The sequence below is a fragment of the Phyllopteryx taeniolatus genome, chromosome 1 (assembly GCF_024500385.1).
Source record: "Phyllopteryx taeniolatus isolate TA_2022b chromosome 1, UOR_Ptae_1.2, whole genome shotgun sequence".
Classification (NCBI taxonomy): Eukaryota; Metazoa; Chordata; class Actinopteri; order Syngnathiformes; family Syngnathidae; genus Phyllopteryx; species Phyllopteryx taeniolatus.
In genome coordinates this window covers 46,746,272-46,773,347 of record NC_084502.1, presented here as the reverse complement: position 1 = coordinate 46,773,347, position 27,076 = coordinate 46,746,272, and the positions used below count along the sequence as shown (strand labels likewise).

The window sequence follows — 27,076 nt, the reverse complement described above, 5'->3', positions numbered from 1 at the left end:
CCTGTGGGCTTCACTTCTATGACCACAGGTCTTGCATCTCATATCAAGAACACACACACTTTAAATGAAATAACGTGGCACACACTCTTTAGTTCACAATGCATAGTGTATTTATTGACTTACTTTATAGAAATAATGAAGCGCTGCAAAAAAACATTTCGCTCTCTCTCTCTCACACACACACACACACACACACACGCACGTACCTGATTTCAGTGTTGTAGCACTGAAACATCTCATCACAATGGTTCAGGAATGATTGCCCATTTAAACAGATGTACAATACACATTCACAAATTTTGACATATTGAGTCATGGCAATTTAAACATTCTAGTCAGAGTACGGTAATTGTAATTTTTCTGTGCTTATAGACTATAACAAAACAGTAGAATATGAGAAGTATCAGGAACCTTTTTTTGGAATACAGTAATATAAAAAAATCCATCAGTATATCCGTCACACATACGAAAACAACAGCTTTCATGTCATTGGAGTGGTGGGTTATTTTTCGATTAAGGTGTCAATTCAATCATACTGATAGCAGGATTCACAGGTTCGTATTTTTGATTTGGAGAAACTGCACATACAACTTGAACATATGAGTCAAAGTGACTAAAAAAAGGAAGTCGTGGGTAAAAGCACTTGATACTTTGGCAAATGAGTTTGGCTGATTTAAAACATACAGCACAACTTGTTGCCATGTAAACAATTCGAAGCAGGAACAAAGTCCAAATAAAGCAGGTTGAAAAAGTTCTTGGCTATATATTCATTAAAATTGCATCTAAAAGAAGGTTCTCACAGAGCAGCTTAGTTGGTATAAGATATAATGGGAGTCCAAATTTGAGGCCTTCCCTTTAACATGAAAGATGATGCCTTCACAGAAGGGAACGTTCATGGCAGTCAGGTGACTATTGATGTGTAACGTCAGGCATTTGTTGGCAGCATAACGTCCCACTTCACAACCAAATTTGTACAACTTACCCCAATGACAAGCTCTGATAGAGTCAAAGAAAAAAAAACCCCAAAGTGATATGTTTTGTTCTTATGTCCCAGAATAAGTGATCTGCTTCTCCAAGGCTGAGCTTTTAAGCAGTATAGCAATTGCTGCATTGTGCTATGTAAATTATACCAGTACAAGAGTATATTAGCCACTGATTAATTCAACAAAGGGGGGGAAATGACACAGTACAGTGATATATCCTCAGATCCTCTGTCATGCCCTTATCAGGAAACACAAAAGGCTTTTTTTGTTGCACAGAAGCGATTGTCAACTAATCAACGAACAGCAGTGTGTCTTGTTAATACCACGACTGCAATGTAAAGTATTGGTTATTTTGGTACCCTTGAAAACTTTTAACAAGGAGAATCCCCCCAAAATGCATCATTAAGAAAGAATAATAATCATTCTACTGTAAAAAAAAAACGGACTGGAACTGTATTTGCTGGGTGGGCAAAGCTTTTGCAGTCTCAGATTCAAACCAACTCCACCCTCTTGAATGACATCGACATGGCGTCAGTGCATCATGTAGCGCCGCTAACCCACATGGTCTCGGATGATGTCGCCGATTGTTTCCTTTGGCTTGTCGCTGAGAGGAAGTGCAACGCTGTATGTGGTCGAGTTGTCAGGACAGCGTTGAAAGGCTTGTGGCAAGTTTACGGTGGGGTTGCACAGATGGCAAAAGCGCTATGGGGTGACAAGAACATACAGAGGTTAAATATGCATCAACAACATTTGGGCTCTAGGAGTACAAGCAGCTGAAGGACAACTCAGAACCTGTGTGAGGGTGCCAGGCGTAATGGCGAGTGCATAGATGGCCCAGATTGGAAGCAGCGACACAGAGGACAGGGTGAGGAGCCAGCCTAGTGCTGTTGCCCAACCTGGAGCAACCAGACCTTTCCCCAAGCGCAATGGAGACCAACAGACCACGGAGAAAAGGAAGGTAGCCTACAATCAGAATCAGAATCATCTTTATTTGCCAAGTATGTCCAAAAAACACACAAGGAATTTGTCTCCGGTAGTTGGAGCCGCTCTAGTACGACAACAGACAGTCAATTGACAGAGAACACTTTTGAGACATCAAGACATTCACAAAAAAAAAAACAGTCACTGAGCAGTAAAGGGTTGCTAGTTATCTGGTAATGCCGGTACAAAGTCACACTAAGGAGGTTTTTATGAAAACATGGGATACAAATACATTTAAAATACTGTATGCACAGTACATGATGGAAGTGCAACAATTAACTGACGACTAATCAATTATCAAATTAATAGAGAACTATTTTGATACTTGATTACTCATTTATAAAATATTGTTTAACTTGAAATGGTCCAAATCCTTGGAATTTAAGTAAATATTCTTAGATTTTTGTAGTCCTCCGTGAAAGCACATGGATTATCTTTGTGTTTAAACAAAATAAGACATTTGCAAACTTTTACTTAGGACAATAATGAGCAACATTTTTGCCCATTTTCTGACATGTTATGAACCAAACCAGGAACTGAATTAAACTCAATTTATGTTTGTGCATTTTCTGCACTGTCAATTCAAAAAAGTCATTTTTTTAAAGATAAAGGATGGCAATTATTATTATTAAAATTCATTCGATCAATCGAAAATACAAATCAGCAGATTAATTGATTATTTAAATAATAGTTAGTTGGAGCCCAAGTACATTATAATTAATGGCAGGTCACTTACAGTGCACACGGCTGGCGTCAGGTATTTCCAGCACAGCTTGAAGAGTAGTAGGGGGTTGTGGCCTGTCATGTCCTTGATGTTTGAACAAAAGCGGTCAGCACCTTTGGGCAAAAAAAAAATTAAAAAAAGTCTCTGTGGTTCAAATATTAGTCACAATATATTTTACCGCTATAACGAGAGGACAAAGTACTTAAAAAGTACAACCCCAATTCCAATGAAGTTGGGACGTTGTGTTAAACATAAATGAAAACAGAATACAATGATTTACAAAATCATGTACAACCTTTATATTTAATTGAATGCACTACAAAGACAAAATATTTAATGTTCAAACTTATCAACTTTATTGTTTTTAGCAAATAATCATTAACTTAGAATTTTATGGCTGCAACATGTTCCAAAAAAGCTGGGACAGGTGGCAAAAAAGACTGAGAAAGTTGAGGAATGCTCATCAAACACCTGTTTGGAACATCCCACAGGTGAACAGGCGGGTGCCATGATTGGGTATAAAAGGATCTTCCCTGAATTGCTCAGTCATTCACAAGCAAAGTGCGTGAGAAAAGAGTCGAACAGTTTAAGGACAATGTTCCTCAATGTATAATTGCAAGGAATTTAGGGATTTCATCATCTACGGTCCATATCATCATCAAAAGGTTCAGAGAATCTGGAGAAATCACTGCATGTAAGTGGCAAGGCCGAAAACCAACATTGAATGCCGTGACCTTCGATCCCTCAGGCACTGCATCAAAAACCGACATCAATGTGTAAAGGATATCACCACATGGGCTCAGGAACACTTCAGAAAAACAATGTCAGTAAATACAGTTTGGCGCTATATCCGTAAGTGCAACTTGAAACTCTACTATGCAAAGCAAAAGCCATTTATCAACAACACCCAGAAAGGCCGCCGGCTTCTCTGGGCCCGAGCTCATCTAAGATGGACTGATGCAAAGTGGAAAAGTGCTCTGTGGGCCGACGAGTCCACATTTCAAATTGTTTTTGGAAATTGTGGACGTCGTGTCCTCCGGGCCAAAGAGGAAAAGAACCTTCCGGACTGTTATGGACGCAAAGTTCAAAAGCCAGCATCTGTGATGGTATGGGGCTGTGTTAGTGTCAATGGCATGGGTAACTTCCACATCTGTGAAGGCACTATTAATGCTGAAAGGTACATACAGGTTTTGGAGAAACATATGCTGCCATCCAAGCAACGTCTTTTTCATGGACGCCCCTGCTTATTTCAGTAAGACAATGCCAAACCACATTCTGCACGTGTTACAACAGCGTGGCTTCGTAGTAAAAGAGTGCGAGTACTAGACTGGCCTGCCTGTGTCCCATTGAAAATGTGTGGCGCATTATGAAGCCTAAAATACGACAACGGAGACCCCAGACTGTTGAACAGCTGAAGCTGTTCAGCAAGCAAGAATGGGAAAGAATTCCGCCTACAAAGCTTCAACAATTAGTGTCCTCAGTTCCCAAACATTTATTGAACGTTGTTAAAAGAAAAGGTGATGTAACACAGTGGTAAACATGACCCTGACCCAGCTTTTTTGGAACATGTTGCAGCCATAAAATTCTAAGTTAATGATTATTTGCTAAAAAGAATAAAGTTGATCAGTTTGAACATTAAATATCATGTCTTTGTAGTGTATTCAATTAAATATAAAGGTTGTACATGATTTGCAAATCATTGTATTCTGTTTTTATTTATGTTTAACACAACGTCCCAACTTAATTGGAATTGGGGTTGTAATGTATATAAAATTCCAAACGAGATATTAATTTTCCTTTAACGAGCCACTGTAATTTAAGAAAGCACTGAGCTCTGGCTAGTGATCTAACCATAGGCACTGAGTGGCATAGCTTCACAACCTTGTCGTTATCCTCACACGACCCCAAGTTTAAGCTCACCTGAAGACAGACATGATAAATGTAATTTTTTTTGGCTGTCACAGCCATAAAAGTAAGGAGCAAAATGTTTAGTGGAGTTTACATTGCTGTGGAATTCCCCCTCAAAGTTATTCTTCTTTTCTGAATCCCAGCACTGCATTCATCTACTGCTGGGGAGAGCCATTAAAAAAAGCTTCTTTCGTATTCATTTGCACCAGTGTACACTACTAACATTTTGTCTTAATCATTATCACATGGAAAGATACTTCTCTTTTTATTGGCCTTAATTGACATGGCAGGGCATGTTCTCGCACAGTTTGTGTCCAAATGGTTTATTCCACCATGTCAGAGTTGTTTTTTAAAAATGCCCTCGTCCCTGCGCAAGTCTGGCTGGAATAGTGGTTCCCTGGGGCCACCAGACTGTGAGGTGAGGGGGCGCGGCGGCTGATTGAGGGTCCAGAGGAGACAGACAAGGGCCTGGCTTTGAGCCAGTCTCCTTACAACAGAGGGTAAGCTGCGGCCATGTTCGGTCTGCTGACTCCGAGTGGAATGTCCACGGAAGGGAGGAAGTGGAAAGCTAGAGTGTGTAAGTAATTTAATAACAAAAACTGTTTTTGTGTCATTTCGCTCCCTGGTTTCTATTAGCTTTTATGTTTAATTTTCAACAATCTGGACTCAAACACATGAGAGATAAAAACATGCAACTTGAATGCTAGGATGTGATACAGTGCGATGATTCATACCATAGATCCAGCCAATTGCAATAGACTGGAAGATGGAGAGAAGCAGCAGGCTGGCTCCACTGCAGGAGAAATGATCATATATCTGGAACACATACAGACCACCCTGCATCGCCGGCAAGAAGACAAAGACAAAGCCACACACACAGACACAGACGTACACGCACACACACACAAAGTTGACTACTTAGTATCATGAAATCCAAACTGACAGGTTAGTTCAACATGTTCACTCAGAGGTCATGTTACCGGCGTCACCATGATCAGCCCGATCAAGAAGCATACGACACAGATAAACAGCAGCAGCAGCTCTCTGCGGTAGCCGCGTCTGATCAGATGGGGGTACAAGTCGGTCACGGATGTCATCAGCGCCTCCAGACTTACAAACTGTACCACAGGGAGATTTCAGCCTTTTTTTTTTTTTTTTGCATAAGAACAAAAGATCACTGACAAGCAAAGTTGTAAGTATATCATAGAGAGGCTGTGTGTCCAGGGTCCGACATTAAGCCTTGGTAAGTGGTGGCCCGACAAGCCAAGTTGCGGTGGCTCTGTCAGAAATGGTATCGACACTGTGTATTCATAGTTTTAGTGATTATTTCGTATTTAGCGCCTTTATACTGTATTATTTAAGCCGCTTGAAGAAATTATTAGTACAACGGCATTCACGGCTATATTTACTAACCTCATTGAAATCAAGGTATTGCAATTGTACAAATTAAGAATAATGTTTGAAAGAATAAATCAATCTGAGATCCTCCCGGGTGACTGAGCTTCTCACCCTCTCTCTAAGGTACAGCCCGGACACCCTTTGGAGGAAACTCATTTCGGCCGCTTGTATCCGGGATCTTGTTCTTTCGGTCACGACCCACAGCTCCTGACCATAAGTGAGGGTAGGAACGTAGATCGACCGATAAATCGAGACCTTCGCCTTTCGGCTTAGCTCCTTCTTTATCACAACGGACTGATACAAAGTCTGCATCACTGCAGACGCTGCACCGATCCGCCTGTCGATCTCCCGTTCCATTCTTCCCTCACTCGTGAACAAGACCCCAAGATACTTGAACTCCTCCACTTGGGGGAGGATCTCATCCCCGACCTGGAGAGGGCATGCCACCCTTTTCCGACTGAGGACCATGGTCTCAGATTTGGAGGTGCTGATTCTCATCCCAGCCGCTTCACACTCAGCTGCGAACAGCTCCAGTGAGAGTTGGAGGTCACGGCTTGATGGAGCCAACAGAACCACATCATCTGAAAAAAGCAGAGATGCAATACTGAGGCCATCAAACCGGACCCCCCTCTACGGCTTGGCTGCGCCTAGAAATTCTGTCCATAAAAGTTCTGAACAGAATCGGTGACAAAGGGCAGCCTTGGCGGAGTCCAACGCTCACCGGGAACGAGTCCGACTTACTGCCGGATATGCGGACCAAACTCTGACTCCGGTCGTACAGGGACCGAACAGCCAGTATCAGGGGGTTCGGTACCGCATACTCCCAAAGCATCCCCCACAGGACCCCCCGAGGGACACGGTTGAACGCCTTCTCCAAGTCCACAAAACACATGTAGACTGTAGATTTTATTTATTTTTTCCCAGTCTACATGAGAAAAATAAATGAATAAAAATACAATTAAAACAGCATACAGTGCAAGAAATATCATTTAAAAGTGGAAATGCTCTAAAAAGCATGGGAAAAAAGTGTTTTTAACCTGGACTTAAAAACATGCACACTTGGGGCTGACGTCACTTCTGTTGGCAACTTATTCCATTTGTGTGCAGCATAATAGCCAAATGCTGCTTCACCATGTTTGCTTTGGACTCTGTGCTCCACTATTTGACCTGAGTCTGTCAATCTCAGAGCCCTACTGGGTTTATATTCCATTAGCATTTCATTCATGTATTCAGGACTTATACCGTTAATAAAAAATTATTCTAAAGGTGAGTGGAAGCCATTGTAAAGACTTTAGAATTTGAGTAATATGATCTGACCTCTCTGTTCTGGTCAGAACCCGAGCCGCAGCATTCTGAATGAGCTGCAGCTGTTTAATGCTCTTTTTAGGGAGTCCAGTCAGATGAAATTATCCAAAAGTTCATCAACTGTCTCAGGATTCAGTTTGTGGCACAGCAATGGTCTCCATAAACTTAGTGGCGGTGCTCTCATTTATGTACCTTTTCTTAATAGACATAGAGGTTGTCTGAACTTTTGGAAGAATCTGTATTTCAAAGAATACACAAAAATGGTCAGAAATAGCCATATCCTTATTATCAATTGATAGAATTTCAACATCCTTAGAGATGACCAGGTCTAAGATGTGACCTTGAGCGTGGGTTGGACTCTTAATATGTTGAGAGAGGTCAAATGTGTCTAGTATAGCAGAGAGGTATTTAGATTTTCTTTCCTTGTTATTGTCAACATGAATGTTAAAGTCTCCCGTTATAACAAAATAGTTGTAGTCAGTACAAGTGAGTGACATCAGTTCTGATAAGTCCTCCATAAATTTTCTATTGTATCTTGGAGGCCTATAAATTATTGTAACAATAACCTTTGGGTCACTTTTAACTAAAAAACAGAGATATTCAAAAGAGCTCAAATCAGCCAGTATAATTTCTTTACACTGAAATAATGACTTAAAAATAACAGCAATACCACCCCCTTTTTTGGTATTACAGCTACTTTCTGTTAACCACGTTTCATTAAGTAACAAAAGGTCCAGATCATAGGTTGTAATGACGTCATTAATCAACATTGATTTATTACCCAGTGACCTGATATTGAAAAGGGCTAGTCTCGCAGAGATAACTGGAGACAATGGTTTGATAGATTCACATTTTATCCTCACCAAGTTTGTAGTTCTACTTTTTTTGTGCCATATTTCTTCGACCAACTTTCTGTCCCTTGTAATTACAGGGATCAAAAATGCCTGATCTCTGTAGGGGTCTGACTTATTCTGGAAAAGACCCCGCAGATATCAGTCAGATCACAGATAAGGTTCTTCATGGGTGGAGGAGGGGCCCTTCGCATCTTAGTGGACGGTGGTTTCAGGCGAGGGGGGATGGGAGGAAGATCTTGGCGTGGTGTGCGTTGGATTCCAATATTGACAATCGCCTTCATCCTGTCCATCACACCAAGCAGAGAATTTAGGCTAGTAGAGAGTGAGTTTTGCGTAGGGCTTTGCGCCATTGGGGCAGGGAGGGGTGTGGGAGATTCAACGTGCTGGCTCATCTCATTTGTCATACACTCCTCAGATTGTTTGGATGACCCTGATGAATCCGTCTGCGCCTCGTGTCGCCTTATCTCCTGTTCCTCCGATTCTTTGGGAACAACTGCATCACCAAGGTCAGTGTTTTCTTTTGGGCCGCTGAATGACGTACACTAAATAATGTTGGCAGCCAATAACTTAACCCCTTGTCTATTTAGACAGAAACCGCCTGCCTTGTAAAGATGTCTGTGCTACCAAAAAATTCAGAAATTGTCAATGAAACTCACGGATAGTGCCATACACACTTTTTTGAGCCACATATTTAAATGACGGAGCCTACAGAATCGTTCATCTCCAAATCGTACAAGTGGGAGAGGACCACTAATAAAAACTTCAGCATCCAAACATTGCACTTTTGTTAGGAGATCAATGTAATCTTGCTTCAGTACCTCTGATTGCTCCTTGAGAACATCCAGGGCCCCTGAGTGTATAATGACAGATTTAACAGTTGGGTGCTGATTAGTGATAAGATTTTTTTTTTAGAGATATCAGACACCATGTAATTGGTAAAACACAGTACTTTGGTGTTCTTTTCACTGAAAAAACGTTTCACATCCTTGACAGCTCCATCACAACCTATTAAAGTTTGGGGCGCCATTTTTTTCTTCTATGATTTAGTTTCATACCTTTCAGGGGTGGTGAGGGATGAGCATTCTTGGCCAGGGTATCGTAAAAGTGGCTCAAATCTATTGGTAAGTTTGATGTCAATGTTTTGCATTGACTCGCGCCCTTTTTTCTTGCCCTTCGCTGTATCGACCGTTCACGGCCGCTTACTCGAGGTTGAAGTAGCCCGCAACGCAGGCCAGCCGGATTCATCGGTAATCTGCTGGTGGTGTGTCCTCCCTTATCTTTGGGCTTTGCTCCTAGTAATTCCAGGGAGAACTGCTGTATGGTCCATTACCCTTTCCACAGTCCACATCCGTCCTCTTTGTTGAGATATGTGGCTGTCTGTTAGCACACTTCTGCTCACCATTTTGAGAAATCGGTAGAGTGGTTTCATTCCCCGACTGTCCATTTACATCCACATACATTTCAAGACGGTGGGGATTTTCGTTTCCAGGATTGACATCCTCTGCAGCAGTCCGTGATAGTCCTCAGTGGAAAAGGGAGGCATCTTGATTGCTGGTCTTGTTACTAATAGAAGGCTTGTGGTAATTAGCAGGCCACGCTCACGTAATGGTGAGATGGTATCAGAAAATATTGGAATATAGCAACAACTGACTATCTACAAAAAAAAGTACAGTCCCACAGGTTTAAAAATATCCAGGAGTCGCTAAAAGCGAAGCAAGCAGAGCGAGCATAAAAGCGTCTGCACTGTACGAGAGCAGATTGTACTCCATAGATCACACATTATCCCAGGGGTGGTCGAAAATGGCCCGCGGGCCACATCCGGCCCCCCAAAGATTGGACCCAGAATCGCCTAAATCATCTAAAAAAATCATGACTACATTAGTTTGACCTTGTCCTGTAATGACGAGTGGTTCCACCAGGTTGTCCTGTAATGGCCAGTGGTTCCACCAGGTAGTGCGGTAGGTACATTGATACATTTTTACTCTGCCAAAGATAAGAAAAGTCAACAGTGAGTGTTTAATACAGAATGGACTACTTTTTCACTGAAGTCCTGTCAAAGGCTGTATGTCTAATTTGTTTGGTTTTAGAGGAATATAACACCAGCCATCACTTTTCTACCAAGCATGCCGATTATGCTAATAGCCAATCAACGCAGGAACTGATAGCTACGGCTCAGCGGTTAAAATTAAGCTTGCAGGCTCAGCAAAATACCTTTATCTGACAAACTGCCATCCAAGATTCAGTTACACAAGATCCTGAAACAGCGTCACGGGACCTGCAGATGAAATTGATTGATCTCCAATGCGATAATGTCTTAAAAAAGAAGTTCAACTCTCAAACTGGATGAGTTTTATGCTTCATTAAGCGCAGACCAATTTCCAAAAATCCAGATGGGGGCACAGATGATGCTGGTGGTGTTTGGCTCTACATGTGTGTGAACAGACTTTTAGCGTGATGAACACTAACAAAACATCCTACAGATCCGAGCTGAGTGATGAACACCGCTGAGAATTGCCACAACAAAACTAACAGCACACTTTGATGCACTGGCAAAAAAAAAAGGTGATAAACAAAACAACACTGCTCCCATTAAAAGTTAATCTAAGTTTTAACACTACGATGCGTTTTTGTTTTTGGATATGTAAGCATCTGGTCCGGGCTTGGCCCGCCTGTCAAATTTTAAAAGTCAATGTGGCCCCTGAGCCAAGACGTTTACCCACCACTGATTTATGCAATATGGTATGCATAAAATGGGCTTTACAAAATCAAACATATGCACTCATTGTACTGAAAACACTCCAGACACATATTTTCCCACTCTTTAGCATTGTACACCTGTACAGCGATTCTGGTCACTAGTTACACAGAAACTCTCCTCAGTTTTGTACTGTAGGATTCCAATTTCTCCTAATCTTTGTCCATTGGGTGATTTAAAAGGTAGAGATCTTCCAAATAAACACGCTCAAACAATACTTTGAGTAATTTTAGCAATGGCTAAAAAAACAATATTGTTAAACTGGAAAGATAAACAATCTATCAACATTAACCAATGACAAAATCTTTTCATAGAGTACATCATCTTCTGACTAAGACCAGTAAAGACTTCGGACATTCCGCTGCCCTGTGCTTTACGGAGACATGGCTTTGTGAATGCGTCCCGATGGTGCTGTAATGCTTCCGGGCTTCCATCTACACCGGGCAGACCGCATCACGGAGTTATCAGGGAAAACAACAGGCAGCCGGATATGCTTCTATATCCACGAAAAATGGTGTACCAACGTAAGTAAGCTCAGCACACACTGCAGCCCGGATTTAGAGTCGCTGTTTTTTAACTGCAAGCCATTCTACTCGCCACGTGAGCTCGCATCTTTAATTTTCACCGGTGTTTACATTACTTCTCAACGCTCGCTGAACCCAGACTCACCCCCTCATTATTCTTGGGGACTTTAACAAAGCTTTAAAAAAGCTAAACTCAAACACAAACTCCCTAAATACAAGCAGTACATCGACTGTCCTACCACGCTAAATAATGCATACCTTGCCATACCTTGTGCAGCTCTGGGCTGGTCTGATCACTGCTTAATTCACTTAATACCAACATACAGGCAAGAAATTAAATGCGCGAAGCCTACGGTGAAAACAGTGAAAAAGTGGACCAATGAAGCAAAGACACAACTTCAAAACTGTCTAGACTGCACAGACTGGAGCGTCTTTGAGAATTCAGCTGGCAGCTTGGATGAATATACGGACACTGTGACATCCTATATCAGTTTCTGTGAAGAGGTGCACCCACCACCTGTGGGAGGGGCCATAAGGGTTGGGTGCAGTGCGAGCTGGGCGGTAGCCGAAGGCAGGGACATTGGCGATCCGATTCCCGGCTACAGAAGCTGGCTCTTGGGACGTGGAATGTCACCTCTCTGGCAGGGAAGGAGCCCGAGCTGGTGTGTGAGGTCGAGAAGTTCTGACAAGATATAGTTGGACTCGCCTCCACACACAGCTTGGGCTCTGGTACCAGTTCTCTCTCGAGGGGTTGGACTTTCTTCCACTCTGGAGTTGCCCACGGTGAGAGGCGGCGAGCAGGTGGGGTATACTTATTGCCCCTCAGCTGTACGTTGGGGTTAACCCCGGTGGACGAGAGGGTAGCCTCCCTCCGCCTTCGGGTGGGGGGACGGGTCCTAACTGTAGTTTGTGCCTAAGCACCAAACAGCAGTTCAGAGTACCCACCATTTTTAGAGTCTTTTGAGGGGTTGTTGGAGAGCGCTCCTGCTGGGGGACTTAAATGCTCACGTGGACAACGACAGTGAGACCTGGATGGGCATGACTGGGAGGAAAGGCCCCCCCGATCAGAACCCGAGCGGTCTTCTGTTATTGGACTTCTGTGCTCATCACGGATCGTCCATAACGAACACCATGTTCAAGTATAAGGGTGTCCACACGTGCATTTGGCACCAGGACACCCTAGGTCACAGTTTGATGAACGACTTTGTGGTCATGTCATCAGACTTGCGGCCACATGTCTTGGACACTCTGGTGAAGAGAGGGGCGGAGCTGTCAACTGATCACCACCTGGTGGTGAGTTGGCTCCGATGGTGAGGGAAGATGCCGGTCCGACGTGGCAGGCCCAAACGTATTGTGAAGGTCTGCTGGGAACGTCTGGCAGAATCCCCTGTCAGAAGTAGTTTCAACTCCCACCTCCGACAGAACTTTGCTCATGTACCGGGGGAGGCGGGGGACATTGAGTCAGAGTGGACCATGTTCCGCACCTCCACCGACCAGAGCTGTGGCCGTAAGCTGAAGAAGGAGTCCTATCTGTCCTTTTTGGCAAGTGGGACTCCTGAGCCAGCTGATGGGTACCGGCCGGCCAAGCGGAATGCAGCTTTGGTGGTCGCTGAAGCAAAAACTCTGGTATGGGAGGGGTTCGGTGAGGCCATGGAGAAAGACTTCCGGACGGCTTCGAGGAAATTCTGGTCTACGATCCGTAGTCTCAGGAGGGGGAAGCAGTGCACCATAAATACTGTATCGTGGGCACGGGGCGTTGCTGACATCGACTCGGGACGTTGTGAGTCGGTGGGGAGAATACTTCGAAGACCTCCTCACTTCCACTGACACGTCTTTCCATGAGGAAGCAGAGTCTGGGTTCTCTGAGGCAGGCTCTCCTCTCTCTGGGGTTGAAGTCACCGAGGTGGTTAAAAAGCTCCTCGGTGGCAAGGCCCCAGGGGTGGATGAGATTCGCCCGGAGTTCCTAATGGCTCTGGATGTTGTGGGGCTGTCCTGGTTGACACACCTCTGCAACATCGGGGAAGGTGCTTCTGGATTGGCAGACTGGGGGGTGGTCCCCCTTTTTAAGAAGGGGGGTCGGAGGGTGTTTTCCAACTACAGGGCATCATACGCCTGAGCCTTCCTGGTAAGGTCTATTCAGGGTTCTGGAGAGGAGGGTCCGTCGGGAAGTTGAATCTCAGATCCAGGAGGAGCAGTGTGGTTTTTGTCCTGGCCGTGGAACAGTGGACCCTCGGCAGGGTCCTCAAGGGTGCATGGGAGTTCGCCCAACCAGTCTACATGTGTTTTGTGGACTTGGAGAAGGCGTTCTACCGTGTCCCTCGGGGAGTCCTGTGGGGGGTGCTTCGGGACTATGGGGTTCCGAACCGCCTGATACGGGTTGTTCGGTCCCTGTACGACCAGAGTTAGAGTTTGGTCCGCATATCCGGCAGTATGTCGGACTCGTTCCCGGTGAGCGTTAGACTCCGCCAAGGCTGCCCTTCGTCACCAATTCTGTTCATAACTTTTATGGACAGAATTTCAAGGTGCAGCTGAGGCGTAGAGGGGGGTCCGGTTTGGTGGCCTCAGTATTGCATCTCTGCTTTTTGCAGATGATGCGGTTCTGTTGGCTTCATCAAGCCGTGATCTCCCACTTTCACTGGAGCAGTTCGCAGCAGTGTGTGAAGCGGCTGTGATGAGAATCAGCACCTCCAAATCTGAGACCATGTTCCTCAGTGGGAAAATGGTGGTGTGCCCTCTCCGGGTCGGGGATGAGATCCTGCCACAAGTGGAGGAGTTCAAGTATCTTGGGGTCTTGTTCACGAGTGAGGGAAGAATGGAACGGGAGATCGACAGGCGGATCGGTGCAGTGTCTGCAGTGATGTGGACTTTGTATCGCTCCGTTGTGATAAAGAAGCAGCTAAGCCGAAATGCGAAGCTCTCAATTTACCGGTCGATCTATGTTCCTACACTCACCTAAGGTCACGAGCTGTGGGTCGTGACTGAAAGAACAAGATCCCGGATACAAGGGGCCGAAATGAGTTTCCTCCGCAGGGTGTCCGGGCTCTCCCTTAGAGATAGGGTGAGAAGCTCGGTGATCTGGGAGGATCTCAGAGTAGAGCCGCTGCTCCTCCACATCGAGAGGAGCCAGATGAGGTAGCTGGGGCATTTGATTCGGATGCCTCCCGGACGCCTCCCTGGTGAGGTGTTCCGGGCACGACCCACCGGGAGAAGACCCCGGGTACGACCCAGGACACGCTGGCCTGGGAATGCCTCGGGATCCCCCCGGAAGAGCTGGATGAAGTGGCTGGGGAGAGGGAAGTCTGGGCGTCCCTGCTAAAGCTACTGCCCCCGCGAACCGACCTCGGATAAGCGGTAGTAAATGGATGGACGGATGAAGAGGTGTGTGTATCAACAAAGTCATTGCGCACATTCAATAGCAACAAGCCATGGTTCACTCCCAAACTTAAGCAACTTTGCCAGGCTAAAGAACACGCATATCGAAGTGGGGATAGGGCCCTGTATACTCACACTAGAAACCAGCTTTCTAAAGAAATGAACATTGCAAAGAGTAATTATGCAGTAAAATTAGAAAAACAGTTTACCGCTAACGACTAAATCAGTCTCGCATGCATTACAATCGCTAACCAATGGCAAGCGACCAACCCCCCCAAACTGAGAACAATAAAAGACTAGCCGACGACTTGAACACCTTCTACTGCAGATTTAAAAACAAGACACTTTCACACTCCACACCAATCCGGCCGCACCACCGACCACCACCACACCTCTGACTTCTGCATTGACCATCCACAAACAGGATGTGAGACGCATCTTCAAACAACAAAGACTAACAAAGCGGCAGGCCCAGATCTTGTGTCCCTATGCTGCCTCAAAGTCTGCGCGGACCAGCTTGCTCCAGTCTTCACAGAGATCTTCAATAGATCTCTGGAACTGTGCGAGGTACCATCCTGTTTCAAATGCTCCACCATCATCACAGTCCTCAAGAAACCTGCAAACTCGGGTTTGAATGACTACAGGCCTGTTGCCCTGACATCTGTGGTCATAAAGTTCTTTGAACGCCTCGGGCTGGACCACCTCAAGAGCGTCACAGGTCCCCTGCTGGACCCCCTGCAGTTTGCCTACCGAGCAAACAGGTCTGCGGCTGATGCAGTCAACATGGGACTGCACTTCATCCGAGAACACCTCGACGACGCGGGGACCTACGCGAGGATCCTGTTCGTGGACTTCAGGTCTGCGTTCAACACCTTCATCCCCGAACTCCTCTCCTCAAAGCTTCTCCAGCTCAGCGTCTCGCCTGCCATCTGTCGGTGGATTTACAGCTCCCTGACGGGCAGGACACAGCAGGTGCGGCTGAGGGACACCACGTCATCTACACGCACTACCAGCACCGGGGCGCCCCAAGGATGTATCCTCTCTCCTCTGCTCTTCTCTTTCTACGCACCCGGCTGTCAAACTCCTGAAGTTTGCAGACGACACCAGAGTCATCGGCCTCATCAAAGACGGTGACGACTCGGCGTATCGACAGGAAGTGGCTGGAGCTGTGGTGCGGCCAACACAACGAGGAGCTGAATATGCTGAAGACTGCAGAGATGATTGTGGACTTCAGGAGACATCCTTCACCGCATCTGCCCCTCACGCTGTCCAACTGCCCTGTGTCAACCGTCGAGACCTTCAAGTTCCTGGGAATGACAGTCTCTCATGTTGATCAATATCAACGCCATCCTGAAAAAGGACCAGCAGAAGATGTACTTCCTGCGGCTTCTGAGGAAGCACGGCCTGCCACATGAGTTGTTGAGGCATTTCTACACAGCAGTCATCAAATCAGTCCTGTGTTCTTCCATCACAGTCTGGTTTGGTGCTGCGACAAAAAAGGACAAACTCCGACTGCAACGGACAATCAAAACTGCTGAAAATTAGTCTCGCCACACTGCACTATTTGCATATCTGTTGTGGACCAATACTGGCCACCCATGTGCCGGAGTAGCATCTGCAACATTTGCACAATTGACATTGTCCCAGATTATCGCAGTACTAATCACTTTAAACTGCATCAATTTCTTTAAGTCTCTGTGCCATTTGCACAATGGTCATTGCACAGGACTATTGCTCTATTAGTCATGTCAAACTGCTCTAATTGCTAGAGGAAATTAATTGTACCAGCATTACCACACTACTGGTCACCTTTTATTGCTCAGTGACTGTGTTTTTTATGTCTTTATGTCTCAAAAGTATTTTCTGTCAATTGACTGTCTGTTGTCGTACTAGTGCAGCTCCAACTACCGGAGAAAAATTCCTTGTGTGTTTTTGACATACTTGGTAAATAAAGATGATTCTGATTCTGATAACACTAGAAAATATCTCTGCTAAATGTAATAACTAAACGGATAAAGAAAAACTGGTCTGCGACTGAGCTGCTGTGTGGGCCTGTGGAGATGCTGGGTGCTTCCCCTCCTCCTCTTGGGTTGGGTTTTGTCCATGTTGCCCTCTGGTCCCGGGGCTGCTCTCGGTCCCTGGGTGCCAGGGAGGTGCCCGCTGGCCCCACTCCGGGGGCCTCGTCCTGGTCTCCGGGTGGAGGGCCGTGTTCTTCTCTCTCGCTCGGGCTGTGTGGGGTCGGACCCGCAGGAGTGTAGCCTCACACACTCAGCACATTTTTATTACTCACACTGTACATATTTCGCACATTGGGTGCATTCACATCTCATTCAGGGTCAACTGGGGGGCTGCAACGAGGCATGATGGGACGGACACCGGGCCGGCTCCTGGCACATCTGTGCTGGTTTCCGGTCTGGTCGCCCCCTTCTGCATGTCTTCCAGTTTTTAATGCATCACACACCCGTCAGTGAGGGGAGTTTCGGGCTGGGGAGGACACTTGGCCAGGTGTTCCTACACTCTGCACCGGCCTGCTCTCTGGCCCGTCATGCCTTTATCCCCACGAATTTCTAAAAGCACAACATACATTCGCACATACTTTGGAGAGCTGGTTGGCCTCTGTGGGGGTGACGGTTACGGGTCATCATTGCCCCATGACCGTCTTGCCCCACCCCCACCAGTCTCCCCAATATTAATGCACACTTGGTGGGGGGTGGGGCTTGGCCATGGTGAGTGGTGGTGCGGTACCCGAGCCCACCCCTTTGGGACTGTTTGGGGCACTTCGGTTAGGCTGGGGGAACGCCCTGGGTGGCCCCCCCCTTGCGGATGGAGGGAGCCGGCCCAGCCTTCCTTAATGTGCCGGATCAGCAACTCCGTACACCAGTTGACCAAGATGCGTGTGATTTGGTGTTCATTCAGTAATAAATGATTCGATTCGTGCTCGTTTGTCCAGTCAAATATGTGCCAGTCGTGGTTTTTCCATGCGTCATCACAACATCCTATCTCAGCGATAAAGGTATTTCGGTCAAAACGGAAAATGCAGTTTTGAGCCATTTTCAGCAGGTGGACATTTTTGGTGGCGTAGAAATTTGTACTGGGCCGAGTGCCCCAGCATCTATACGTAGGTGGTGGAGAGGAAGCGGTGTAGTAGCCCCGTCCCATTGGGCCAGCGTTAATGTCGAACCCTGGTGTGTGAGTGTGTTTGTGCGTGTGCATGTGTGTGTGTGAGTGAGATAGAGACCCACTTGTGTGTCCAGCCCCAACATGATGATCATGAGGAAGAAGCAGATGGCCCAGAGTTGGGGAAGAGGCATCATGGCAACAGCTCTGGGGAAGGCGATGAAGGCCAGGCCTGGTCCTGTGAGGACATTAATCACAAAAAATATATCTTCCAGAAAAGTAACTCTCAAGCCACAAAGAGCCAGCGTTAGTTCTCGGATAGTGGCTGAAATGAGGTCCGGTGAGGTACGCTAACAGCATGCGCAATATGCAGACGTGAGATATGATGAACGCTCCAACTTTGAAAATAGTTACTTCGGGACAAGCAGCCCTTTGTTCTTCACACACAAGGCAAAATAAAACAAAAAGTATCTTACTCCCCACTAGTGCAATACAATAAAAAGGCAAATCAAAAATATTTGGTTAATATGTATTTGATGTGTTTTTACCTGATTGAGCCACAGTGGCGATGTCCACTCCTTGCTCCTCCGCCATGAAGCCTAGCACTGAGAAGATGGCAAACCCTGCCAAGAAACTGGTGCTACTGTTCAAGAGGCACAGAAGGTACGAATCTCTGTAGGCAGACACAGACAAGAAACGAAATATTGAGGAAGTAAAAGTTTACACAAAACAGAGTACACATTATATTTAAGTGCATCTGGCAACAGTATGTAGTGAGTTGATGGCCATGCATTGTAGGTTAACGATGAAAAGAAGCCAAAAGTTAAGTGCTTGGCTGTTTTTGGGCACGACTAAGTTGAGTGTGGGAATTTGGGTGGCTGAGGCTTTTCTTTAAGGTGTGGCTATGTCCAAATGTGTTTTCTTGGGCCATTCCATTCATTCTTTCTGGAAGCCATCTGATCATCAGCTTCTCCCATTTCACAGAGTATGGTCTTGAATTGAAGAATTAATTTGCGTGGCTATGTGTGTATGACTGTATGATAAAGTGTCTTACTTGTAACAGTCATTGTTGTATTTGTTGTAACTGCCAAGGGCTGTGAGACTCCCCAAACAGATTCCAAAAGAGAAAAAGATCTGGGTACCTGCATCCATCCATACCTACAAAGAGAGGAGACGGTGAAGAAAAGGTACACTCTAGAAGGCTTTGCGACCAATCTTGTAATATAAGATTGATTCTGAATTCTGTTGGTTGATGTTCTCTAAAATTCAAGAATTTGTATCCACACTCTGGGACACATGGTGATACAAAACCTTAAATTCATGTTTTACGGACAAATATGTCTGTCTGCACCTGCGGGTCTGCCAAGCGAGTGTGGTTGGGTTTGAGGTAATAGATTATTCCCTGGGTTGCTCCAGGCAGGGTGGCGCCACGCACCAGCAGCACAATGAGCATCACATATGGAAAGGTGGCTGTGAGATACACCACCTAGAAAGTACAAAATGCAAAGGAAATAAGAAGGATGACAATTAAAAGCAATGGAAAACTATAAAATGAAATATATCATGTCAGACCAGTCCAGGGTAATGTTGCTGCTATTAAGTACTTTTTGGGGGAAGTGAAGGCTTTATATGTTCACCTTTCCTGAGGACTTAATGCCCTTCCACACGCAGAAGTAACAGACGAGCCAGACAATAGCAAGACACAATGCCAGCTTCCAGCTAATTGGACCAAGATTGTCTAAGCTATCAGGCAGATGTAGCACTTCTCGCCTGCAGCACACACAGACAGTTGTTACAATGAGCAAAACTCTGATTTATGAACAATGAATCATTAAGGATACACTCACTCCCAAAACTCCGTAACAGGGGACGTGACGTTTTCCGGTAGGTTGCTCCCATTGGATGTCTGGTTGTGATGATCAAACATAAAACAAGCCTCTGCAGGGAAGCATACAAATACACATTAGACTTCACACTGCAGCTTTCCACATGTGCACACGTGGAGAAAATTGTTTATTTTCATTTATTTATTTATTATTACTTTTTTCAGATTAGAGTTATTTATGTGACCACTGTGGATTTTTCTTTCATTACAGAGGGGTGCCAAGATTTTGTCCACGTGTGTACTTGACAACAGCTACTGCGATAACTGACCAGTGTTCCACGAGTTGTTACAGTGCGACCAGGGAAGTTCTGCCTGAAAGCTGGAAGACAGGTAGAAGAGAGCCCAGGCCAGTATGACAATGTAGTACACACATCCATGCAGGATCATCATCTGGCTAGCATAGCCTAGACCTGCAGACAGACAAGAACAAGCACATCTTATAACCATCTGGTGGTTGTGGACCACAAGTAAATACAGTACACTGATAAATGGGCACAAACTTGATTGCTCACGGAAACAGACGTGGAAGCTGATTTATTGTACTAAGCAGGCACACCTGGGATTGCATCTGTCAAATGTGCTAAAGTGACACGCAGTTCATTTTGTGCATTCTGGGAGTAGTACACGCAAATAGATTAATTTAGCACACACAATGTGATTGATTAAACCTGAGGCAAATTGCAGTCTGATTTTGAGGCTTTAAATACCGCGCCTGCAAGGCAGGTGCAAACGGCGCTGTTGTGCGTCTCTTTGATGAGAAGGGGAAGGCAAAATTAGAGGCGACATATTGCAACATATGGTCCATTCACAGATGCAAGTTTGGAGCTTCTGAATTATCGAAGGACTGACCCGGAGCCAGTCACAAGAAGGAGTCATGCCATATCACTTATGACAAACTCCTTTCAAGGATGCATTTCCTTGTGTCTGGGTCATTTGGGCGCACTGTGACTATCTCTCAGGGCAGTTTTTCGAGTGTGCTGTCTCAAGGTTTAAATACAAATTTGTACAGAATGGGCACATAGTGTACATTCAATTGCCACGCACTCCTGGCGAGTTAAATACACAAAACATGGGCGGTTGGTGGCTTCCTCAACATGATCAGCGAGAGATTTATTTTCCGTAACTCTTCTCCACGAACACTTCCAATTCCATTACTTTGGTCACTGGGAAAATGTGACCCCTTAATAGACAAGAGACAGGACAAGCATTTTGAGAGAAATGAGTGATACAATTTAAAACAATCTGGCATCCAAGGAGACAGTTCAAATACAACGAGCCTGATGGCTGCTAAGAAGTGCCCAACTATTTTTCTTAAGTGAAGTCAAATACACTAACATGAAAAGGCAGTTAGTTATCTTATGCCTTGACGCAACTGGTATCCACCAAACATGTTTTGTCTATTTTGTGATATCAAAATATCAGAGCGAGAGGAGGCAGTAGAAACGACCTTTTTTGTCTTCATACTAGAGCAGAGTTCATATGATGTTATAATTACCAGAATATAATACATTTTATAAGTGCAAAGAAATATTTAGCACTTTCAAACTTCATTTTGCACTCTCTCAAATTTTCCATGGTGAAAACAATCAGTGCAAACTAAAGAACAAAACCCTCTTAAAAATAGCATTCTCCTTTTTTTCATGCGCACAATCTGTTAGTGAGTGAAAATACAATTCAGCGCCCTTGATTTAGGATTTTAGTAAATCAGGCCAATAGAGTTTTGTGTAATACTCTCAGACCTCCATTAGCTCTTTTGTTTTATAAACACTAGTACAAGTACAGCACAGACCTCCTCCAAGGCAAAACTAAAGTGTGATACAATTTGTGGAGCCTCACATTTGTTTTTGTTTGTCCATCTGCTTGTTAGTTAGTAGGCAACTTCCTGTTTTATGAAGGATAAAGAACAGACGGGTGGTGCCATTATGATTCCAGGGGGTGGATGGTTTAATTTTTGGCATAGATGGTGACTCAATGTTATACTTTCAGCTGTGCCAATTTTATTTGGACAGAGAAGAAAGCAAGTGCAATAAGAAATGCTGTTGTTTGCACAACTTTGTTGTTCTGTTTGATTATTATCTGTCAGTTAATTTAATTTGGCCTTTAAATATGAGGTGCAATACAAATATACCTCCAAATATTGGGCACATGCTTGTCCAGGCACTGACCCCGCCCAGGCTCGTGTACTGGCCCAGTGAAGTCTCCAGGAGGAACAGGGGGATACCGCATAGCACCAGGAACAAAAGGTAAGGTACAAAGAACACACCTGGACACACAAATAACATTGATTTTTATTATTCATCCTGTGAAGTAGATGCAATAAACCTTATGAATGCTAGAAAAAGATTAGCCAGTAAGAGAGACAATTAGGCAAAATGGGTATGTGCAAGAAGCTCATCTCTTCACTCCTGCACTGCTTTCCCTCATTTAGTTTACCTCCTCCATTCCTGTAGCACAAGTATGGGAACCTCCACACGTTGCCCAAGCCAATGATCTGGCCCGCCACGGACAGAAGAAACTCGCCCTTGCTGGCCCACTGGCCCCTGTCATGCAGGCCAACTTTGTTGATATTCGCCTTGTCAGGGAATCTTCCTTTATGTACGCTGTTCACCAATGGCTCTCTTTGCTGTGGCGGTGGCTGGGACGTCATCATTGGTTAAGGCAAATATGCACGAAACCCCTTGAAAGATACAAAATAACTTGAGCTAGGTGGGAACTATAAATAAGATGTTGTGAGCAAAGTGAAATAGAAAATGGTGTAGATTTGAGTTTTTGTCCTTTTTTCTCCCATTCCCCTTAGCCCTTAATATTTGTCTCTGAAGTACAGTACATATCCTCATTCAGGTCACAAGTGAGCTGGAGCCATTCCCAGCTGACATTTAGGAGAGGTACACCCTGAACTGGTCGCCACTTGTGACCCTAGTGAGGATAAGCACCATAGAAAATTGATGGCGACAGAAACATTTTGCCTGCCAATTTAAAGAAAGATGCAACCAAACAGATTGGGAGACCTTTCATTATGCAACAAGATAATGCCCCCCAAAACACTGCCAAAATAGCAAAGGAGTCCATAGGGGAAAGAAGTGGATGGTTTTACACTGGCCCAGCAAGTGGACTTTCACTTGTATAGCACTTTTCCACCTTCAAGGTACTCAGAGCTTTAACACCGTCTCCCCATTCACCTACTGATTACATAGTATCAGGAGCAACTAGGGCTTAGGTATCTTGCACCAGGACACTTTGACATGGTCACAAGTGATGAGGATCAAATCCACAACCTTCGGGTCGGGAAACGACCACTCTACCACCTGCCATTGCTGCCATACTTGCCCAAGTCAATCTCCAGACCTAAACCCTTTAGAGCATTACAGTTACCTGCTATAGGAACTCCTCCAAAAATAAACAATAATTGAAAGAGGCTGCCGTATAAGAATGGAAAATCATTACAAAAAAGGATTGCAAATTAGAAAATTGTTGGTGATGTCAAAGGCTAGATGTACCGTCATTTCTCATGTATAATGCGCATTGTTCCCCCCCCCTCCAAAAATTGTCAAGTCAAGAGTGTGCATAATACATAGGTATAGGGGAAAATGGAACATTTTATAAATGTATGCCACCATCAAGAGGTTATAAAGCTGTACACCTTCATTCCAAAATACCAATGCCACCTAGAGGTTATGAGAAAAGTGTTCACTTTCATTCTAATATGCCACTGCCACCTAGTGGTTATGGAAAAGGTGTAGTCTACATTTTCATTCCAATATGAGCGGGGTACATAAATGACTGCATATATGTACAGTTGTGCTCATAAGTTTACATACGCTGGCAGAATTTGTGAAATGTTTTTTTGTTTTGTTTGTTTTTTTTAAATGTGACTGATGACTGAACAACAACAATCATTAATTTCTTTATGGTTATGTTTTGTTTAATGATAATGCTTTCTTGAAATGCTTGACCGTTTAATTTGAATCCCATTAAAATAAAATTAAATGTGCTAAAGGGACAAGCCGAAAGGAAAAGAAGAAGTGTTCCGCCTGGTATACATATTAATAATACAGATTATATTAAATTATATACAATTATACAAAATATATAGGGTATGTTTTGTAATATTATTTTAAAATATATATATTTTTTAAACAAATAAATGCCTTAGTTCTAATAAATACCTGGTAATAAAAACACACCCGCACGACTTTCTTCTTCCTTTGAAAAAGAAAAAGAAAACAAATTTAGCCTGGGGTGACTGCACCACACCTAAAACCTGCACTTCCATATCTGCCTCCTTATAGTCACTTGGTACCTGGTCTGGTGTGTGACATTGAATCCATTGTGACTTTATGAATTAAAAACCATGAAATCATTATTTTACACACTCCAACTCCTCAAGGGTCACCACTAGCAGACAGACTGTCACCCTCTGTCTCAGTTGGTCACTGTTAAATACCAAATTCAAAGACCACAAGCCCGGTGCATGGTTGTGAATGATGAGTATGTTGTTTGTTAATATTGCGTTGGCTGCCTTACTTATCTAAGATGTGTTCCCCGGGGACACAACACATTGGGCGTGTGTGCTTTATCTTCATTGTGCAGCAGACACAAGAATATCTTTCTGGCGGGTAAAAGTAAGTTATATCATAAGACTGAAGCTAATGTAATATACAGTACAGTTGCACGTCCCTTGGTCTTAGCTTTGCGCCAGTATAAACAGATTCAGTATATGGTACAAAAAGAATGTTTTACTTCGACGAAAACAATTCTATTCCCAATTTGAAAGGACCGGCTCTCACTACTACAGCCCCAAACATAGTATAACCGAACAACCCCCGCACACATGTAACAGGTTCACCGTCACCGTAACGGATTAGGGACAGAGTTGAGTCATTTGAAGTTATGCTTAATTATGAGCTTTTAGAAAGCCACAGATAAAAACGGATAATTCGACATAACTTTAGCTTACCTCTGCTCTGCGTGTATCATACCTCTTTACACAGCAAGTTCCCCCGAGTCCTAGCAACGAAATGGTTTGCTCCAGTGACCCGCAACGCTGCGACCGGAGGAAGAGAAGAAGAAGAAGAAGCAGCAGCAGCAGCCGCAGCAGAAGAAGAACAAGCAGCAGAAGAAGAAAATAACAAGACGAACAAGAAAAAGAAAAAGAAAAAGATGTCACGCCTGAATGGCCTGAAACGGTCGCTCACCTGCAGTATCTCGGGACTGCCCACTGTTATTTGGTCGGCAGAAACTGTGAGGTCTAATTCAAAATAACATCTCTTGGAAGAATGCATTGTTTGATTGTCATAAAAAAAATAATAATCCGGTTCCTTAATTAAATCCTTTATTGCTGATGTCATAATACCACATTCATTGTTGAAAAGAAAGCCGTGCTTAACTGCTTTTCCGAACGGGTTCTTTCAGGATGTACATACTTTCAATTAAATACTCAAAACAAATTAAATGCTCTGAAAACGATTGAAAGCAGGGGTTTAAAAACTCTAACGTTATCTATATTATTATTTGAAAAAAAAAACATTTTCTTTATACTCCCTTTAGCTGTCATATTTTTTTCTTAAATTAGTGTTACATTTGAACTGATTATTATGTATTACTTTAGTATTTTACTCTCTAGGCCTACGTGTTTACATTGTAAACTGTCTTTTGCATAGCCATAGAAAACAAAGTCCACACAGTCTTTGAACTTACCGCACTAAATCCATGTCACATCGTTTATGGACTCCCTGTTATTAATCTGGGTCCCCAGTCCCGGCATTGCCTTGCGTTAGCCTAAGTAAAATTTGTGCCTTTTTTAATTGGAATTTTGATAATTTGATGGTTTGTTATGTTGCTGGAGGCTAATCAATTTATCCTAGAAAGGGCATGCAGATGTGCCGTTTCCCGAAAGTGCCGAATGTGCCGAAAGATGATGCCTATGGGAGGTAAACCCTTAAAGAAGGTATGGGGTCTTCATATTTCCCAAAGTTGATTTTATGTATGGCGGCACGGTGGACGACTGGTTAGAGCGTCTGCCTTACAATTCTGAGGAGTGGGGTTCAATCCCCGGCCCCGCCTGTGTGGAGTTTGCATTTTCTCCCCGTGCCTGTGTGGGTTTTTCTCCGGGCACTCCGGTTTCCTCCCACATCCCAAAAACATGCATGGTAGGCTAATTGACAACTCTAAATTGCCCGTAGGTGTGAATTTGAGTGCGAATGGTTGTTTGTTTGTATGTGCCCTGCGATTGGCTGGCAACCAGTTCAGGGTGTACCCCGCCTCCTGCCCGATGATAGCTGGGATGGGCTCCAGCACGCACGCAACCCTAGTGAGGAGAAGTGGCTCAGAAAATGGATGGATGGATTTTATGTATTTTCCTCAAGAAAATGAAACGGGCAGTCATTTCCAATATCAATCAATTTTGGAGCAATTGGTAAACCACTAGTTGCTTTTGGAATGCCCCTTTTTCATTGCCAAAATCAAATGTGCCTCCCCATGTGCTGGTGTGACGTCAGTGGGAGAAGTGAAGACCAAATTATCTGCATAGCCGGTGTGGAATATACTATACTTTAAAGTGATAGTATCTAGTCATATTTTATTTACAGTATTGTACCTGTCAGGTGGAATCCCCTCACCTCCAAAATGACAACTTTTCAGGAAATTGAAAAAAAAAAAAACACAGCTTGCCAAACACCAGTTTCCGAACAATGCTTTGTTCAAGTTGGAATTATACTTTATATTGCTATCATATACCGTTGCTCTCTCAACAACAGCTAGCACCCAAAAATTATGTTCAATCGCTAATTTAGTATGATGAAAAATCGCAAATTTATTATTGTTTAATTTTCATTAAATTTTCATGTATTACTTTTGTCAGATTAAAGTTATTTCTGTGACCACTGTGGGACAACACTCCAAAACACACCAGCAAGCCAACTTCTGAATTGCTGAAAAAAAAGAAATCCTGTGGCATGACCTTACAAAGGCTGCTTATGCGCAAAAACCTTCCATCCATCCATCTTCTGTACCTCTTATCCTCACTAGGGTTGCAGGTGTGTTGGCATCCATCTCAGCTGACTCTGGATAGAGGTATATATATAGGCGGGGTACACCCTGAATTGGTCGCCAGCCAATTGCAGGGCACACATAGACAAACAACCATTCGCACTCACATCCACACTTAGGGACTATTTAGTGTCTTCAATTAACCTACTATGCATGTTTTTGGAATGTGGGAGGAAACCGGAAAATGGGAGAACAAGCAAACTCCACACAGACGAGGACGGAT

At 44.2% G+C, this 27,076-nt stretch overlaps 1 protein-coding gene across 9 annotated transcripts; it reads right to left on the bottom strand.

Annotated features, from left to right (window-relative positions):
* Positions 1-83: 83 nt before the first annotated feature.
* LOC133489404 (sodium- and chloride-dependent GABA transporter 2-like) lies at positions 84-25,103 on the bottom strand. Of its 9 annotated transcripts, none has more exons than XM_061798474.1 (16): positions 25,002-25,103; positions 24,764-24,850; positions 23,973-24,009; positions 21,935-22,069; positions 20,076-20,216; positions 19,769-19,859; positions 19,559-19,691; positions 19,273-19,407; positions 18,976-19,079; positions 18,470-18,594; positions 18,047-18,159; positions 5,577-5,714; positions 5,331-5,433; positions 2,701-2,801; positions 1,776-1,946; positions 84-1,685 (listed from the first exon to the last, which is right to left on the bottom strand). In XM_061798474.1, the coding sequence occupies exons 1-16, from the start codon at positions 25,086-25,088 to the stop codon at positions 1,536-1,538; spliced, it is 1,851 nt and encodes a 616-aa protein (XP_061654458.1). In that variant the 5' UTR covers positions 25,089-25,103; the 3' UTR covers positions 84-1,535. The 9 variants fall into 9 exon arrangements, with proteins under 9 accessions (XP_061654458.1, XP_061654487.1, XP_061654449.1 ...); XM_061798445.1 differs by adding an exon at positions 22,240-22,483 and having other exon boundaries at positions 85-1,685; positions 24,764-25,009; XM_061798450.1 differs by adding an exon at positions 22,240-22,483 and having other exon boundaries at positions 85-1,685; positions 24,786-25,009.
* Between the last annotated feature and the right edge of the window lie 1,973 nt (positions 25,104-27,076).